The sequence below is a fragment of the Ambystoma mexicanum genome, chromosome 12 (assembly GCF_040938575.1).
Source record: "Ambystoma mexicanum isolate Mex_15411 chromosome 12, UKY_AmexF1_1, whole genome shotgun sequence".
Classification (NCBI taxonomy): domain Eukaryota; kingdom Metazoa; phylum Chordata; class Amphibia; order Caudata; family Ambystomatidae; genus Ambystoma; species Ambystoma mexicanum.
Window position 1 is genome coordinate 1,009,598,831 of NC_090936.1, and position 20,218 is coordinate 1,009,619,048.

Consider the following 20,218-nt stretch of genomic DNA (forward strand, 5'->3'; position numbering starts at 1 on the left):
CTGACCACAGCTTATTGCTCGGTCTGGTCTTCTGCCAATTAACTAGTAGGTATGTAGGACCTTAGGTAATGACCCAAGGAACAATTCGAACAATTTATCCCTTGAATACATTTATTTCAGCATCAGTGTGTGCACTCTACACCCCGGATGGCTGTAGAACCATATTAGCATGTCAATATTTAGGATTTCACCAGTACATCTCTACAAGTTGAAACCTCCTTTGATAGTTTAACAAATCAAAATGCTGATTTACTCACATACCGGAATTGGCCAGGACCACCAACGGTGAGGGTTCTGTGACTGGACAAAGTCTGTGGCGGCACATGGTCTGGATGTTGGTGGTTCGGATCCCAATTAAGAACAGCATGCCACCACTCTGGCATGAGAATAGGCGTGAAATAAACTGGGACATAGATCTGTGGGCGCAATTTTCCATGTCCAGGAAAGGTACCATGAAATATTAAACACAGATCGAGAGATATGAAAAAGAGGCACTCCAATACTGATGAGCTGCTTGTTAACAGGGGGGCCATCTTTGAAAGGATTCTGAGTCAACTTATATTACTTACACCTGTAACTGTACTACTTTGTATAATGCACCAACATGAACCAAACATTTTGTGTAAGGACCTCACAACTCACAGCAAACTAGCACCTTCCACTCCCCTTCCATGTTTTTCTCCCCGCCTGGTGTCCCGCCCCCTCACCTGATTGGCTACCGCCATCAACAACTTGAACGGGGACCTAGTCCTTTGCTGAGCCACCTGTACACACCACTTTGCTTCCTAGCAACGTTAAGGTGAGGCCCCCTGCACCCCTCTTGCAATCTATGTTCCGGCCCCCACCCGATTGGCTCATAGGATCCCATTAATAGTGTGTAGCAGCCCTGCGGCTAAGGATCCAAGGCAAAGGGTAGCTCCTACAGGGCAGCTCCATACTGTGTCTGCAGGTGTCAGCAGGGGAAGCAGCCACCCACTAACATTAAACAAGCCTATAGCAGAAACTAACCCCCAATGGCTTAACAATGCATATAACCAAACTGATCCACTGTGTCCCATCACCTAGCTCGTTCCCCACACTGAGCTCAAGGGAAAGGACCTGCGGTGCTGCCACCTGAGTCCCACTGTGCAATGTCAAACCCTACTGTTCCCTCTAACAGCTACCACACCCTCGCTGCAACCGCATTCAGCGAGGTGGTCCCAAAGGCATAATCTCACTTTCGAACAAGCAGCACCAACCAGCTGCAGTACCCAGATACGTCAAACATAGAACAGACTGCCATCAACCAGCACCAGTAAGGTAGGCCAATTTCTCGCACAATCAGACTAGTACCAATAGCCACTTTAGCATTCTCCCCACCATACAACACTACCAGCAGAATTAAGTGCACCAACCACTCACACCCATCACCTACAACGGGGAATCCACTGTAAAGAAATAATTAAAAAAACTATTGTATCGTGAAATTCAAGCCTCTCACAATTTACAGAATTCTCTAATCTAGATGCTGTATTACAGCCTGCTATTCTGTGAAACCCAGGCCTTTTTTCCCCCGTTATATAGGTGTCTCAAATCTAGGTGTATTTAATTTACTCCAATAAGCAAATAAATGGACCAGACACCTGTGTGCTGTGGATTCTTTTAATTAAAAAAGAAGACAGTAATGTTTTCATAATACACCCTCTATACAATGATCTTGTACAAATGTCAATTATGATGTACATTTATCCAAAAGAAACCCTTCGTCAAAATTTCCTTGACATAGCAAACAGCCCATGTTTGGTAAGATAAACAATAAGAACCACATATTCACCCAGACTGGATTCCTCTAAACAGAACACACCCAACAATAACTCATTGGACAGCACGTGACAATGTTTCCCCCTCCCAGGCTTTGTCTAAGTTGTTAGCATAACTCATTATTTACAGTAAATTACATATAACATTCCTCTGATAAATTAACCAGACGATTATCTAACTATCGTCATATCAGAATTCGTTATATTATCCAGATGGTTATATTGGAGAAATCGGGGAGAGAGTGAGAGAAAAAACTAAAGGAAAAAATATAAATAAGCATGCATTTAAAGTAATTACATCATTAAGCATGTTGTTACAAAAAGACCCCGCAAACACCCGAATATGTGTACGTCATATTTTAACATTACTAGTTGGATACATCTACCTTTACACTGTCATTTGCTTGTGAGGATCAAGGTTTGGACAGTAGCCCCAGGCCCATCTCCATCAACGGTTGCCCAGAGAGTAGGTTTATCCTAAGGTTTTGCCACCAATAGGATCGCCATTAGCAATCTATTTCTCAATAAGATGGCTCATATAATTAGGTTCTTACCTAGTACTCCTCCTATTAGAGTTCTCACTTGTAGGCTTATCTCAGTATGCCATTCAAGAACTTTCTGAACCTACACAAATAACTTATATTAAAGATATGGGCAATCCCAAACTTTTTTTGTGATGCATATTTAAGTGCTAAGTATATGTAAATTACCTCCATCTGTGGGTTTAGCACAGTATGGATAACTTTTCAAAATATTGTTTTTGTCAGTTGCTTCTTGGGGCGTTATGCTCCTTATCAGTTAGTATGTTGTATTCCCTAATCTGAGTAACTGCAACCAACAAAATCCAATGTAAGTATTCAGGGTAGATCCCCGATATCTAGTCTATCACATTGGTTTCTTACATAATGATTACCTGTCATTAACTGGTTTCAGTTTAACCAAAGGTTTTGTATCTGTAACAGTGTTTCTTCCACTCCAAATATTTAACATCCACTGAGTTAGTGTAATAATGCACTGTTCAGGCTGCTTTAAGTTGTTTCTTGATAAGTTTACTTCAGCTTTTAAGTTACAGTTGCAAGACTATCACATCAGGTATAAGACATAAATAACACCGGCACCCATCACCCAGGAAGGGAGGGCCCAACTGATTCAACATAGAACACTCACCACAGCATTCTCCCACATCAACATTCCACAGGCACTCCGGTGACATCATAAATCACATGACAAACCACATCAGACTAAACAAGCACTTCACAGCACATCTCCCTCCTTACCAAACCCACTCACAAACAAGTACTTCACAACAGTTAGTATTTCTCTTTTCTCCTGATTAGGATGGCTAAGAGAAATAAAATTGCTTGTACTTGCACGCATGTTTGGCCTTCAGGGGCAGGTCGCACACCCTTCCCTGTGCCTTGGTCTTCTCCGGCTTCTCCCGCAGCTTCTCTGGGTTAGCAGATTTCCTCTTCAAGGAGGAGCTGGAGTGATGACTGTAGATGAGGCAGATGGCGAAGATTAATGCGCACTGCCTGTCGCGGGTCCCGCTTGTGCGGCGACCCCCGACAGAAACAGACTTGCAGTGCACGGATGGAGCGCACTCAAAGGACTTAGAAGCCTGCTGTTTGGACCGGCGGGTCCTGGGTGCGGCATGCCCCTGCTTGCAAGGGGTAGAGGCCTTGGCGTTGAGCCACGCCACCAACCTACTGTGATGATACTGGACGGTGTGCTTGGAGAACCCAATGCAGATTTCACAATCCGCTTCCCTGTGGTCCGGATGGAGACAGTAGAGGCACTGGGAGTGTTAGTCCTGCACAAACACGTTCCTCAATCCGCAGCTGTAGCAGAGCGAGCTTCCTTCCTTCTCCTCCGACATGGTCCGATGTGCGGTGTAGGCTCGATGGCCTTTGGGAATCTTCGATGAAACTCGTGACGATTCTTGCCCTTGAGGGGTGTTAAAAGATGCCAACAAACTGATGCCTGCTTGCCGGTCAAAGGAACGAAAGAGCACACAGATTATTTGACAAAAATAGAAACCTTTTTTTATCGAAAATGCACAAACATGCAGAAAAGCTCTCAGAGCAAAACACGAGGACTCCCAACACTTGAATGTGCGAAAAAAATCTGAAGATGGCGGCCAGAGGAGGGGCTTAGGGAGAGGGCTATCATTGGCTGGGGGCACTATGACCCAGAGCTCAGTGATTGGTTTATATGAGAAATACAGTAAGTGAAAATGAAACAGTTTTTTCTTTTACCAAGTATTCCCGGTCTGACAACAGGGAATATTCATGAGCATGTGAATCCATGCCAGACCCCATGCTGGATAAGTGTGATTAGTCAAAAAAGAACTAATCCATTAAGCGCAGAGCCACCAAAGTCCAGATCAGAAAGGGAGAAGAGGAGAATTGTCGACCCTGTCAAAAGCAGCAAAGAGATCAAGTAAGACTAGAAGTAAGACTAGAAGTGAGGATTGCAGAGAAAAGCAAGCAGAAAGAAGAGCAGTTTCAGTAGATTGAAGAGGGCGAAAACCCGATTGGTAGATCGGGAGAAGAGGTGTTACCATAAGAAGAAATTTGAGAATAGACGATACATTCAAGGAGTTTAAAGAGAAAAGGTAGTAATGAAATAGGACGATAATTAGAGGGGAGAGATGGGTCAAGAGAGGGTTTCTTAAGAACTGGAAGAACAGAAGCATGTTTAACTATAGATAGAAAAGTAGATGACTGAAGAGAAAGATTAAAGAGAAAAGCCAAATAAGGAGAAAGGGAGGAATAGGCCTCATGAATAAGAGTGGAGGCAAGAGAATCTGAAGGAGAGGCTGTAGGATGTGCATTAAAAAGAAAGCAAGAAATATCCAAAGAGAAGAGAGGAAGAAAAGAGGTAAGCGAAGAGTAGGCAGGAGGACAAGTACACACTTTAGAAGAAAAGTAAGAGGCAAGATCCGATGCAGAAAGAGTGGATGAAATAGAAGAATAGTCAATTAAAGGAGAAAGAATACAGTTAAGAGTCTGAAATAAATTACGAGGGGAGGCTGAGAGAATCCAAAACGTTAGACAAGAAGTGTTTGGCCAAGATGTGAGCCACCACATAGTCCAAGTGAAGGCATTGATGCTGAACCAATTAGCCAATGAACTTGAGATTGTACCTGAAACGGAGAGTGATAAACTCCTTAAACTGGGTTAAAATTGTTATGCTTACTTGCTGGCTCAATGATCCCCATACTTTGTCCAAAAGTGGGAAAAATGTTAGTGTTCTTTGTGTTTGGCTTAACATTTTGCATGTCTGCAGGTTAGCCTTAAGCAACAGATTTTTGGAAGAACAAAACAAGCCTTTGACAGCATTCAGAAATTGAGGCCCAATTCAGAAACTTAGAGCCCATATGCCAATGCTATTGGGAATGCTGGACTGAGTGGGTCCAGAGTGCAATCTACTGAGGAACTGGAGAAGCGATGATGTTTCAAATGCACCTGTGCTAGCTGTTACAATAATAGTCAGAGGATAATTTGCTATTCTTGTGGAATTTGCTGAATCTGGAAAGCTAAGGCTAATGCATCTTGATGGCCTTATCAATGTGCACCCATAAGGGAGAGACTGTCCTCGTATAGGGAGAGACTGTCATTGTGTGTGGTAGTGGTGTCTAAAGCAAGCTTAGATTATGTTGCCAATATAGAAAGGCAATTGCTCAAGCATCTCTACAAGTGATCTCTAAATAATGACCTTCCGAGTGCTCAGACAACAGGTTCTAGGTACAACACTATGAAAATATTTCCCCATGAACTTTCACTCTATTCAAAAGTATTTTGTGAGACCATCTTAAAAACATGGAGAAGATATGGCTCATCTTGGAAACCCTTAGCCTATAGCTGAAGGACTTTTCAGTGTTGGATCATGTTGACAGTTCAGGACTCCCCCAGTGGGTGCGTCTTAACAGGGCACCCAATTAGGTATGAAAGGCACCATGAAGTAAGATATACATTTTGCTGGTCCAGCACATCAGGAAAGCCCTTGTGAAAAGGAGACGATTAATTCCATACACTGGTTCAGAGAACCCTTCTCGGACAACAGGACTTGTTTGGGAAACGCAAGACATCAGAAAGCAGGATGTTATCAAAAAGGTGTGCACTTTCCCAATGCAAAGACTTCAAATCCAGTGGGGAGGACAACTAAAGAAGCTTTCCCAGTGCTTCTGCCTGTTCAGAGCTTGAACTAAAGGAAAAGAAAAATGAATCGCAGAGTGGGGAAGTGAGCATGGGATACTTGGGGGTGGTGGGGAGCAAAGAAATCACAATCTTTATATCACATCTACTGTGAACTGTAGAAGCTGGTGACTGCGTTTTCCTGGACTCCCTTGAATGTTGCCAGTCAGGTAGGTTCTGAAGGACACAAGTGTACCCAGGTTCTAGAAGCAAATGCCCTCACAAAACACACCACGCAAACTATCCAAAAACATCCTTCCTTCTTGGCCTGAAAAACCTTAGCGGACATGTAAAATAGCAGGCATGTTAAGGGCCAAATGCAGGGCTAAGTATGTGTAGGACTTCCAATTACATTCTTTTTGGATGTCCAAAAAAAGAGCTCCGGTTTCTTGCCTATTTATGCTGGCATACCACGAGCCTGCCGGAAAGCGAATTGGAATATAAAATTCATAGGAAACAAAGACTATTTGGATAATTATAAAATGTGGGAGGGACTATAAAAACATGAAGAGTTCAATGGATTACATTATTACTTTGGAAAAACATACTGTTCTTGATAGAAAAGCAATTGCAGGTCATTAATCCTCCTGATCCATGTAACAGCACTAAGAAAGTTGTTGTTTCACAACACCCATTTAATATGAGTGTCATGGGTTTATATAGCTTGTGAATAGAAAGTAAAAACAAAATTAAAAATCCCAAACTGGTTTGCGTCTTGGAAAGGTTCAGGTTTAGTAGTCCATCAAAATGAGACCATCACAAGTGACTTGATATAAGTGTCAAATCAGCCAGATAAGATCTACAATACTTCACCTGAATACCTATGTTAGTAGGATGGGAGAATTTACATTTATCGGAAAGTCCAGTAAAGTCATCCAAGCCATTTTCTCCTATAGTGGCGTCTGGTACAGCTCTTACAGATGGCACTATACGAGATGGAAGAAACCTTGCACCTTTTGGACATCAAGAATCCCCACTGTGAAGCTTTGCATCCCTGATGACTAGAAGGAAAAGTGTTTGACGTCTCTTAACCTGGATCCAGCGGGAACGGATGTCTCAGTTGGCCTGAAGACATTGTGTCTCTCCAACTTCTAAGACTCACCTGTGCTTCTTGAAGCCCTGAAATTGAGCACTGCATCCTTATGAATTTGTAGCAAGACTGTTGCCTTTGGTGGGCCTCTGTTCAACACTTCGACAGGGTAGCAAGACATTGGTACTGTTCTTCCAACAGAGACCTCCAGTAGCAGACCCTGCTGCACACAAACTCCTATGATAACTGGCTAGGGTTGCTAGTGCTCCAATAAGCATCTCAAGTCCATGAGCCTATGCTTCCTCACCAGCATGTCTCCAGGGAGTCTCAATGACCTCCACTAGGCGTGCCAGTCCACTCCCAAGGTCCAGTGTCTTTTTTTGCTGACCATGACATCCTGATGGGCAACCACAACCATTCATGTTACTCCCCCAAGAATTCCACTCTGCAGGCTTCCCAATGGTGTGCACCAACTTCAGGTCTTCACTGCGATCCATTCTGGGGGGCAGGGTGCAGGGTAAGGTGGAGCGAGGCACCTTACCTCTGGGCATTGGTTCCATTCTACTGTGGCTCTAGGTCTCCTGTTAATCATGCCAGGCCAAAACTGAACAGCGAACGTCCCTACTAGTGACATTAATACTCACATCTACAATCTCTCATCCTGAAGAATGGGGAGTGAAATCATGACTGGACTTCACCTCCTCTGGGTCCTCACACACCACTGGAAGTCTTTTTTGGATCATTCTTGCCTGTGTGGATTGATGTTAAGACGTTCGACTTGCCTGCAGTTATCCTTGATGCATTGATTCCTTTTAGCACATACTATCTTTGGAACTTATTTATTCTAATTTTATATTTGAAACTTTTACAAAGCGCTGGCCCTACCCAGTGGATCTCGGAGTGCTTTACAAAGTTCAAAGGGAGGAAGTAAGAAAGAAGTTACTACTTTACAGTACGGGATATTGAGCTCAGGATAGACAAAGGCTAGCAGAGTAGAAGCTCTGACTGGATCAAGTGGGGTCACAGAGGATTCTGTGGAAAGTGGTGATGGAAGGGGCAGCACAGATGTTGGATGGGAGGGTGTTCCAGGCTTTGGGTGCCCATTAGGTGAAGGCCTGCAGGTTAGCTTGCAGTATGGACTATGTTGGGTTTGCTTGTTTCATGTTTGTGTGGGTGATAGGCTCAAATTTATTGTAGAGGAAGGATGAGGTTTTGTATTCAAAGCAGAATCCCACTGAAAGTAATTCTCTATGGTTTGGAGAAGCAGTAGGTCTGGGAGAGAGCTGAGATGATGTGTGAGTGCTTGGGTAAGTGTAGAGTGAGTATTGTTGCAGCATTCCGTATGGCTTGCAGTGGAGGGGGCAAGTGTTGGGAGGGGTGCATTGAGGATAGCATTAGTGTAGTCCAGCTTGGAGAGGACAAATGTCTGGAGTGCGGAGGGGAAGATGTGTCTTATCATGCATAGTATATGTAGCTGTAGGTTGCATGCTTTGGAGCTGGCAGTTAGGTGGTCTGTGAAAAATAGGCAGGGGTCTGTGGGGAAGCCTAGAGCCTTTACTGGTGTGGCGAGGGAAATGTGCAAGTGGTCTGTGATGGTCCAATGATCCAAGGGGGTTAGGATGGGTTTATGTCTGGAGAAGAAGGGACAGATGAGGAGGTATTCAGTTTTGGATGAGTTCAGTTTTAAGAAGTGGGTGGACACCCAGGTGACTATGGTGGAAAGAGTTGTTGATGGTGTGACATTCTGTGGGGGAAGGGATCTTGATGTATAGTTATGGGTCATCTACCTATTGGTAAACGTGGATGCTACGGCTGCTTAGAATCTGTCCAAGAAATTCAACATATAGGATGAACATGAGGAACATTGTGAACATCTTTTTGGTACACTATATTTGACTATGGTGGAGTTGATAAATAAGGGAGCACACAGAAAAGGTGTGTCCCGTCAGTAAAGGAGTAAAACCACTTGATAACAGTGCCTGAGAGTTTTATCTGCAGAGATGTCAAAGAGGACTAGATGTGCTGTCTGCCCTTTGTCAGTGATGTTATGATTGTTGTCCAAGATCTCACTGATGTGGCGAAAACCTGATTGGAATGGGACGAACCAGTGGTTTGCTGTGATGAGGTGTTTGAGAGGACTTGCTACAAAGTGTTCCATTATGGTATGGTGGTAGTATGATGGGATGATGCTGTTCAGGAAGTGTTGAGTCAAGGGCTGTTTCCTTCAGGAACGGGTAAGATTTGTCCCGTTTATAGTGCCAGGGTTATATTGCGATGTGAGAGATGAAGTTCATAATGACGAACAAGTGTGAAGCCAGGGTGGTGATGCAGCATGAAACAGCTTGAGATGGGCAGGAGTATTAGGGAGATTTATATTTTTATGCTTCATCCCCTCTCCTAGCGAGACCCGAGCCCTTTCGGTGGACTTCTGGACCTTTTTCTGAAGTCCTGAATGAGTGGAGCCTGTTTCCACTCATTCATTCCTACGGGCTCTGTCTTTTTTAACTCTATTCTTTATATTTTAGCTGTCCTATGGAGTCTATTTTAATCCATAACTCTTAAAGGCATCTGTATTTTACTACTGCAGCACACAGCTCCTTATGGACAGTGTTGCTGGGGACCCTCAGGGTCTTACTTTGAGAATAATTCCCTTATCCTAGAGTAACTACAGTTCTTAAGTATAGATATTTAGGATCTCTCCTAAAACTTTATAGTCTAAGAGATTGGAACACACCATCGTATGTGGAGTACCAAAAGGATACCTAGTTTCCCCTTCTCTCTGCTTCTGTGACAAACTCCTAGTTATGGCTGGTGGCAGTGGACGTGTTCTACCAACTAGTGTGTGATGTTTCTACCGCAGGCTAAGTGCATAGCCTCGGTAGTGCAAAATAGGGGCACCGAAGTACCACATTTTTCACCATTCCATGTGTGATTGTTCTTCGTTAGCCCTTCTTCTTCCATTCTGGGAGGGGGGAGGCCCGTGTGTGTGTATTTTGGCTTCGGCAGGAACCTTGGGTGCCCCTGCCTAGACTCCAGAGTGTCTGGGCAGGCAGGAAGTGGGGGAGCAGTTTTCCACCCCCTGTCCTTTGTCTGCCAGAGTTCTTGAATAGAACCAGCTCCCACTGAGGGTCTGGCTGTCTTCATTGGATAGCCAAACGCCCCTTTCTGTAAATTGCTTAGAGACATTGCAGAGGAGTGTATGCTGGAACTGTATAAAAGGTGTGGCTCCTGGAGTGAAAAGCAAGTTGACCACTGGAAGCTGAAGTAACTGAAAATGCCCGACGCCTGCAGAACCTTTGCAATACCGTGAAGCGACCACTGCTGTCCTGACCCAGTTTACTGTGTGACAAAGGAACTCTCAATAGGAGTACTCCTTCCCTTTGTCTGGTGGGAACAACCAGCGAAGCAAAGAAGATCAACCGAGCAAATCCTGTCCTTTGTTGGTGCTGCAGAAAAGGTGCCAAAACCACAGTGTGACCGAAGAAGTTGATGAAAGCCATGCCAAAGGTCCTCCCTCGAGACTGGTGCCGAGTGATCCCATCCATTGTCTTGCGTTTCGTCATCACACCAAAGAATCCGGAGGTCGGGCCCAGAGCTGCAACATTGTGGACATCCACCGCAAACTTTTTTTCAAACCTAAGGTACTGTGGGGAAAAGGGTATTGCTTACCTTATTCCAGAAAGTCGCTCCAAAGAATTGGAGTGCACGTAGAGGTGTTCAGGACAAACCCCTCTTAACGCAGACTCAAGCCGCTGCTTGTGTCCCTTTAACAAGTCCTTTCCCAGGGTCTCCAAACATTGGTTATGCCTTCTTGTATCTATCACCTACATGGCCCTCAAGGGCCTCTCCATCCTTCCAAAGACCCACTTGGAGTCAGACTTGGCGCTTGTGGCACCAGACACACTCACTCCCGTAGGATAACATTGGGGATTGGACTTGTAGTGCATTGATGGGGACAAGATGGATGCCCCCACATAGTTCGGTTCCCAGAACTGCATGTGCAGTCTAGTCTTTTGGGTGTGGTTCTGCCCATAGACACCTGGGATACCCAGAGACTATTTAAGCCACGCCCAGGCTGAGAAACATGCTTTGTGTTTTATGCACCTGCAGCGTGACACTCACCGTGTTCGGATCGGTCTCCAGTAGGCCTGCATCTTTCTTCTGCCCATCATTCATCGCTCCTTCTGTTCTGCAGGCATCTTCGGCGGTGTCATTCCCATCCCGGCACGCCGCTTCCTAAGGAAAAGGGAAAAGAACAGAAAAAAGGCATTAGTAAGCATTCAGCAAATCTTTGCTTATTTTTTAAAGACTGTACGAGCTTCAAATGCTTATCCCAGTCGCTCTGGGGGAACTCTGTCTCTGGAACTTCTTATCCATCTGCAAGAGGTAAAAGACACTCCAGGTTAGCGTGGAAACATCTAGAGGCCCCGCATACCGCGCTTACTCACCGCATTTCTTCTTCATAACCGGCATCCATGCTGAAAACGTCGCGGCACCTAAAAGACACAGAAAAAGAACTCAGTTCAATACAAATACAAATACAAAAGGGTCGCATCGCGCGCTCACTCACCTTCAGCGATACTCATCTCAGCAGCACGTCGCCATCCCCGGACACCGGCCATCATCTAAGGAAGGAAAGGAATGAAGTTAGAGAACTGTTCAAAAGACTCATACTTACCTGTCGGACTCTTGCCATTGAAGTAACTAGGCAGCAACGAGCATGCATCAATCAACGCGCCCCTGCGCTGAAAGCAGGACGGAGAGCACACTTTCTAAGAAAACAAGGTGAGCTGTGGATCAAGAAAGGGGTTGGACTGCAGGGAAGAAGGGGTTCAAGCACACAGACAATAGGGAGTTAAACTCTGCCAATCCTATGTTTCAGACCCAGTCTCCAGTCGAGTAGACTCCAGGGAAGGGTTTGAGGTCGTAAGAGGTCAGAACAGGCTGAGTGATGTCCCCGTGGATACCAGGTGAGCAATATACCCTGCCATGCTCATTCATATCCTCATTGTGCCTCAGCAAAACCAAGCATGAGCCCTGAATGACAGGCTCTATCAAACCAAATCTGAGGAAAATCAACAAAGAAACTTCATTTTCCGCTGCACGGGAAAAAGCTTCACTTTTAAGTTACAAAGTGTCAAGGATCAGTAATTCAAAGAAACTCCAGCTCTGGGCTATGTCAATTTCAGTGCATAGGTGGTTCAAATAAACTACTGCCTAAAAGAAAATAACTATAGCTGCAAAACAGTGCGGGAATCCAGATGGAAAGTCAAAAACCGAATTTAAAAGCAAAGTGCTAGCAGCTTGCTCCACATGTGTAGAAATGGGCTTTGCAAACTAAAGAAGAAAAATGCTTGTTTGAGAGTACCATGTTGAACAAAAACCTCTTCTTGCATAGCAACGTGAAAGGGGATTGTGCTGTGAAAATACAATGTATGAGAGGGTCCTATTCAGCATATTTTCTTCCAATTCAGAACAAAAATAAATACAAGTAAATGAAACTTCAATGGCTGCAACGGGGGAGGAATGAGCCCAAGACAGGTTTCTGCTGAGAGGATGACAGAAACAAAAGGGGCCTTCTCAGTAGATACTAACACCCGAGTGATAATTACTATGTTGGACAGAATCTGGGCTGAGCCCTCTACAATGGAATGTCCAGGACACGGATGTGTGAAGTGGAGAAGGGGCAATAAACCTTCACTCAAACATGGAAAGCCCCATCCTCCCTCTGGGGGAAGTAACAGTTGGTGGCAGCTGAAATGAAAAAAATGGGCCAGTGTAGGACAAAGGATGCCCATTTGTTTCAAAAGACTATTTTATTAAGAAACTTTGAAGACGGTTATCTTTGCAACAGGACTTTGGAAAAATGTAAAAATGTAGTAGTTTAAATGTGATTTTTGTGGCTTTCAAATAAGAGGTCTTGGCTATCAATAGCATGTATGGGACACGAACGCCAGAAGAATGCGAATCATGGGGAAAGGACACAAGATGGAATGTTACAAATTAACAGAAATAGGCCCCATGATAGTATGTACCCACGTGTAAAGTCACAGAATTTTAGGCCGAACATTTCACACTAAAAATGACCAAAGATTATTAAACGTACAAAACAATGTTTCACATATTGCAGAGTTGGACTGCAATGGTCTGCATAAAATATGTAACCTGTTTATGAAATTTGCTAAGAGACTTCAACTGTATAAATGTACCATTTGTGGCAACATCGGATTTTAGCTAAAGTAACCGTGGGAGGTTTTTGAACATTGTAAAACTCACATCATAAATCCGACATCCTGCCCTTGAAATCCAACCAGCTGAGAACGAGGTGAGGACTATCACCCCTGGCAAATCCAGTGTTTTAGAGGTGTGCTTAGCTAAGCCTGCCCAGCCATATACTTATAAGATGTCACGATGCATTATAAATAAGAGTCTTTGACAGGACTCTAGAGAGGAACACTCTTCTTGGAGTTCCTGCGCTGCTCCATTCATCTTGCTGATTCCAACTACAAGGCCAAAGCATTGCTGACCCTACTCCAGAGCCCACTGCAAAACCCAAGCATAGCCGATTCCTATCCCATCAAGGCCAGCGATCCAGAATCAACCCACTAATTTCCCATTAAAAAGGGGAAAGTTGTAGTACCTTTTGCATCCTGAAATCAGACCGGCTTTCTGCCCACTAACTGCTTGCCCGCTGACTGCATCCAGCGGTACCTGTGCCATCCAGTGACCCGAATTGCCCAGCTGTTCGCTACCCGGTGACCAGACCTTGACCAGCTGACTTTTGCCAGGCGCACCGCTGTGTGGTGACCAGACCCTGTTGACTGTCCAAAAATCCCAAAACCAAAAAGTGGACTGTGAGTATAATCCCTACCCCATAGAGACACATAGCCTATCTTGTCTTGCCTATGTCCTTATCCCACTCTCTAAGTAGTCATGTATACACCCTGGTAACTGGTTGAAACTGTTAGAATTATCCTTGTATCCTGTCCTTAATGTTTAAGTGCTAGCGCCATCTCTTTTCAATTTTGTCTGGTGTAAATTATAAGCCCTTAGTTATATTTGGAGTAATCAAACTAATTTCCATATATTTTATTGTTGTGATTGAGCACTGGGGTTGACCTCGCAAATCAACCTTGGAGCTTACTGTGTTCCTCCTTAACAATATAGCCTAGATCATTTAGTTTAAGTAACATTTTCCTTTCTTTCAAAACCAATTCTCTCTTTTAACTGCTCTATTTTCCTGAAAACAAACCTCACTACCTTCCAAATCACTCAATTCACCAGCTAGAGGCCTATTTTCACTTCTATATTGTCCCTGTGATATATATCTACTCCCCAGCCCAGAAACTGCACTACAAATCAGAGTTTTTCACCCGTTTTTATTAAAAACCGTTTGGGTAATTTAAAGCGGGAATTGACAAAATTGCAAGTTTTCCAACGTGTCATTTGACTGTAGCATGCTCTAAACTTTCCACTCATTTTCGAATTGTATGCCTTTTGCTGATCCATTGCTGTGTGATTGCCAGTGATATAACATACCTGCTATTGTAATAAAACATATGTATATTATGATTTAACTACACATTAATTATTTGTAAAATTCGAGGGTTATTTTAGGCCTTTGCTAAGGTTTTTGCCTCTTATTCTGTGAGGGAAGGTCAGATTGTGATTGTTATCTCCCTCTTATTCCGGACTACCTGCTGCTTCTTTCTATCCACTCAGAATACAATAATGTTTGGGTAGAGGGAACATTGCAGGGGGAAACCTTAACTTGGGTGCTATCTTTCCTAAATCAAAAAGTGTTCCTATTCAATTGTGCAGTGTATATGTTCTAGGAGAAGGTTAATTAAGTGCATTGCTTACATTTATATGTTAAGTATCACCCCATTGGTGATTGCTGCCCCATATTAAAATTGTCTGATTTCATTTCATTTTAAAAATAAATATTGCATTTTCACGAACCTGCCTGCTTCATGGTCCATTGTGACCCGGAGTATTTGAAAAAGGGGGTGTGATACGAGTTGTATACCATCTAAAATTGAATTTGCATAAAATAAAGAAAGGCATATCAATTGACGCTCCATCCTAGGCTGAGACCAAGGTGTACGTCGCCTGATTGAAATCCTTAAACTTATTTAAAGTTTACGCCAGGTGCCACATCCATTTGCTCGCTTTATTAAGGCTATCATTCTGGCACTGTTGGAAGTTAGACCCAATTATTGCTGTGTTGGCTGCAGCTGAGAATTGTAGGCCCATCCATTAAATACTAGATCAGGCGTACATTAGCAGAGACCTTGTGGCTCCATGCAGCAGTGCGGTATCTCTCACAGAGAAAGGGGCCTTGAAAGTAGAAGTACAGACCTTTACAAGTGTGGGGTTCGAACAAACAAAAGGAAAATACAATGTGACAAAAAGACATTTCAGGGCACAAATACACAGATTGGCAGGTATAGCAGATTTATGACTGATGATCTGAAGCCATTTTAGATGATTAAAGTAATTCCAGGTATATGGCTGCAAAAATGCTTTTGCAAGCTTGGGGGCTGGTCATTTTGAAATACGAGATTAAACGTCAAGGGACTTACTGACCGCATGAATCAAAGATTTAGAACAGGTTTAATTTACACACACTTTATTGTGAGTGGATTTTAAACATGTGAAAAAAGGATAAGAACAATGGGTTATCTGATAGGCTGTCATTTTATGACAGTACATAATTACCGTAAAGACCCACTGCAATTTATGCCATTTTGAACCTACCCAAGTCCACCTACCAACAAACATCCTACATGTATGACAGACAAATGAACCACTCTCAGGATTCTGAGCCGAGTTCAAGCTTTGTATTGAGCTGTTGCCCAGGACAATGTTATGAAAGGACGCCCTATTCGTAGGACCGCAGGTGTTGGGACGTAAACATCGAACTGTCAAAGCCACCTTTTTATTTAATGCTTTAGAGAATTCGGTCCAGGGCTTACCTGAAAAACTGTTTTGCTGAGAAAACTGATCAGCTCTATGAGAAAAACTGTCATCAGATTAGCGAAGATCCCAAGTAGGCCAAACACTTCCCTAAAGCCTCGTCGAATCAACTTCTCCGATCTATAAAAAAGGACAAACGTAGGTTAAGACTTCTCTCTGGACACCAGTGATTATCATTCAAAGACTTCAACTATGAAAGGAAGATGTTATCATCGGATGTGTTCAAGTTTCTTGGCAGCCATCAACTTCTAAATGCTTTTATATACAGACAACTTTGACAATTGTCTATGTGACCTCCATAATGAAAGAAGAGACTCTTTCAGACAGAGGAAAAAAGCACTTATACCGTCAAACCCTTAGCACTAAAATCAACTTCGTAATCCGAGTCTGCAACCGTTCCAGGTGCATGAACATTTATAAAAAAAAAAGTGAATTTACAGTCTTCAATGTGCCAGACAACAAGTGCCCTTTTGCATCAAAAGCACCTGAATTCAGACCAGAATCAGTTGTAGTGAACACATATACAACCTGAATCGATGGTTTCTTAATGGCTGTGAATTTTTAACTGACCAACGATTCTAAAACAGTTCTAAAAGCAGCTGCCCCTTCAATGACCTACAGAGCCATTCATTTCGATTTCCCCTCACTGGCAGAGCATTTGTCCGTAGCACTATTTTCTCACTCATCACCATTGTGCTTATTTATAGTCTTTGTGCGTATGCGAGTAAGCAAACAGTCCGTCTATGCTGAGAAAAGCAAGGTGGGGTACCTGTTAGGTTGTGCGCCAAGGTCCACAAAGTATGATACGACTGTGTTGGATGGGGGTTGAAGCAGCGGTTTGTAGGGAATAGTGGATACCCCAAACCCACTAACTTAAATGAACTTGAAAAGGCATTCCCCAGCCCGCGCTAAAAAACCACTCATGTAATTAGGACAAACTACACTCACTCAAAAGGGTTTGATGATGGGCAGTGTCAACATTTGTTAAACCTAGTAGTTATTAGGGACACAAAATTAGATAACCACCATTAGGCACTTCGTTCCACACTGGGGGGCGTGGCCTGATGTCCGAGGAGTGAGGACGCAGGCTCCCTGAGCTCCGGCTAACCCACGGCAGTCAGATCCTTTGCTGGGTGCCTTGGCCCACAGACATTACAGACACAGAGACCCACCGACAAACGAGGCGAAGAACTCTGCTTTCCGCCTTACTCCGACGAAAATCGGACCCCGAGAAGCCTCTGCCACGACTCGGCCCGGCTCCCCCTCCTCCCCGTGCGAGGCGCACAAGATGGCGGCCGCCTCGAGCTGACGGACCCGCCGCGCGCATCGGGGCCGGGGACTGGCGGGCGCAGACCCAGGCGGACCCGGGCTGCTCGCGAGTGCCCCCCTGCTGATGTCCCTCCCTGGGGGCACAGGGCGAACCCACGGCCTGACAGCCAGAGCCCGCTAAATCCCCATCAAGGACCGGTGGTGCCCCCTCCCCCCACGGCTTGGGTTCCCCGGGCGACCGCCGAGGACCGGCGCCACGCAAGATCTCTGTGCGAAGGGGACGCCCGGAGGCGCCGGAGCCGGTGGTGCCTAGGGCCCATTTCAGAGGAGCTGCACGACGCGGAGTGGCGCCGACCCACGCCGGAGGAGCTGCGCCTGCCGGCCCGTCTGGTGAGTGTTCTCACCGATCGTCGGGCCTGCTGTGCCCGCTGGAGGGGCGCTGCACTCCACTCCGGGGAGGTGTGCCGACTGACTCCGCCGGGGCCGCTTACCCCGCCACCCAATGGACACTCCAACATCGGGGGCCTGCTGCCCGGCTCCCCAACCCACAGCAGCATAATTCCGGACTCCCGGACAGCCACCTCGACATAGGGGGGCCGACCCCCTGCTCCCCGAAGCGGATCCTGCCTCGCCGACGGGGACCGGGTCATCACCCAACCACCCGGCCCCGCGACCCTACATTGTAGCCCATCCGTGGTGCTCACGGAAAATCCCCCCCAGGGGCTGGCGACCCAACCTTCCTCACCTATCAAGTGAGTCTACGGCCACACCACACTGGACGAATCAATCAATCGAACTCTGTCGATTCGCTCTGGGGAAGCCTCCACTACCGCTCCAGCCACATACCACACCACTTAAACGGTGCCATCTCAGGAGCCCCCTCAGAGGCCCTATCACATCATAGACCACCCCATGGTCCCAAGAGACGCTACCACTCCCTGAGGCCCAGAATATCAAGGTGAGCGGCGGAACCACACAGTGGTACACTGGGCTGAGACAGCCTCTGAGTGCCTACACAAGATATTTCCCTCAAGGGGAACCACAGACACGCTGCATCACTTGCTGAGACCAAGCTAAAAAGAGATGGCCGCTGCCAGGAACAAAGCCAAGAACGCCACACTAGACCCCTTCATGACACCCAAGCCTCTCCCCACTGCCCAATCCACCCCGAAGAACCCAACAAATCGCGATGGCCCAGAAGAGGAGGCCAGGCATAACCAACTGCTCGAGGCGATCGCAGCCCTGAGAACATTCATCGACACGAAAATAGGAGAGGTTAAGGCTGATATCCAACTCATAAGGCAAGATGCCCGCAACTTAACAGAGCGCCTAACCATCATTGAATCTTCCCAGAAAGACATCTCAGACGGGACATCGTCGTTACAGAAAGAGGTTGCAGACCTAAAACACAAAGTGAGCTTCCTGGAGGCAAGGTCCGAGGAAGCAGAAGGGCGGGCCAGATGAAATAATATCAGGATCCTGGGCATACCGGAAGGGACAGAGAACATCGACCCGACAGCCTACGTAGAAGCCCTAATACAGCAGGAAATAGGGGCATTGAACCTCTCACAGGGTTTTGCCATAGAGAGAGCCCACAGATCACTTCAGAAGAGGCCTCCTCCCGGATCCTATCCCCGCCCCATCATCGCTAAGGTTCTCAACTTCCGCGATCGTGAGGTGATCTTGAAATTCTCAAGAGACGGAGGAGAAATAGAGCGGGGCAATTCAAAGATCACCATATACCCCGACTACACCCAATCAGTACAGAGAGCAAGGAATTCCTTTGTTCCGATCAAGGCCAGGCTGAGGAAACTAAACCTGAAATATATGCTCCTATACCCCTCACGACTAAAAGTAATCCATAAAGGGCGTGCGATATTCTTAGAATCACCAGAGGCGGCCACCATGTGGATGGAACACAACAACATGGCTGAGATTCCTACAGAATCCGCACCTGAGAATCACAAAGAAAGCACCCAGGGTTGATCGCTTACTACCACGGCCGGGGCACCCAAGCCCCTCACATCGCACCCTAACCCAGAACGAAGCTACACTACCACTGAAGCAAAACTACCAAGAGAGAATGCTGAATGACTGCGGGACTTGCCTGGCCTCTCACCCATGGACACAGACCGCGCACCCACTGATGACCAGTGCAGGCCAGTTGCCTGCACGCACCCACTCGCGCCAGAGACCCGGATTAGGTCAGACAGCGCGAGAGCTCCCGAGCACTGCACTCCGGTGACAGAAGCTGGGCGCGTCAGTTACAGTTACTTTTTTCAAGTTATTATCGTTTCGACTGTCCTACCTCAGATGAACAATGACTGGCCTGGTCTGGACCCCGATCCAGGGGCTAGCTCCACCCAACCCACACAAGCGAGGCAACATGCATCTCACGATGCACCACATTCGACAAATGAGGAAGGGGAAGTGCTCCCCACAATGAGGAACCCACTCACGCAATGGCAGCAAAACTCAAGTTAATCACATGGAACGTCAGAGGGATGGGAACATACATACGGAGAAACCGAATATACTCATACCTGAAGAGGAAAAGAATATCCCTGGCCCTCCTTCAAGAAACACACCTAACCAAGGAGGACACAGACAAGATGGCGGACTACTGGGGGGGCCAGGGCAACGGCTCATCCTTCTCAAAATACGCAAGAGGAGTCTACACGTGGGTGAGTCCGGAAATACCTTTTCAACAAATGGGGGTTGAACTGGACAAGGAAGGAAGGTATGCAATAGTGTGGGGCATGCTCGAGAACTCCCCCCTATGCATAGTAAACTCGTACTTTCCTCATCACAGCATACCCTCTCACATCAAGGAACTATGCGCCAGACTGCTGCACTACAGAGAATACACGTTCATATGGGGGGGGGGACTTCAACTCCGTCATGAATGCTGAACTAGACAGATCAATAATCCCACGCACACCCAA

The 20,218-nt window shown here is 45.7% G+C and overlaps 1 protein-coding gene across 2 annotated transcripts in view; it reads right to left on the reverse strand.

Moving 5' to 3' along the window:
* The window catches only part of LOC138514207 (uncharacterized), a 551,131-nt gene that overhangs the window by 39,054 nt on the left and 491,859 nt on the right, over window positions 1–20,218 (reverse strand). For both annotated transcript variants that reach the window (XM_069629548.1, XM_069629547.1), the window contains one exon: window positions 16,004–16,124. In XM_069629548.1, coding sequence (XP_069485649.1) covers window positions 16,004–16,124 — 121 coding nt within the window. The remainder of the gene's footprint in view (window positions 1–16,003; window positions 16,125–20,218) is intronic.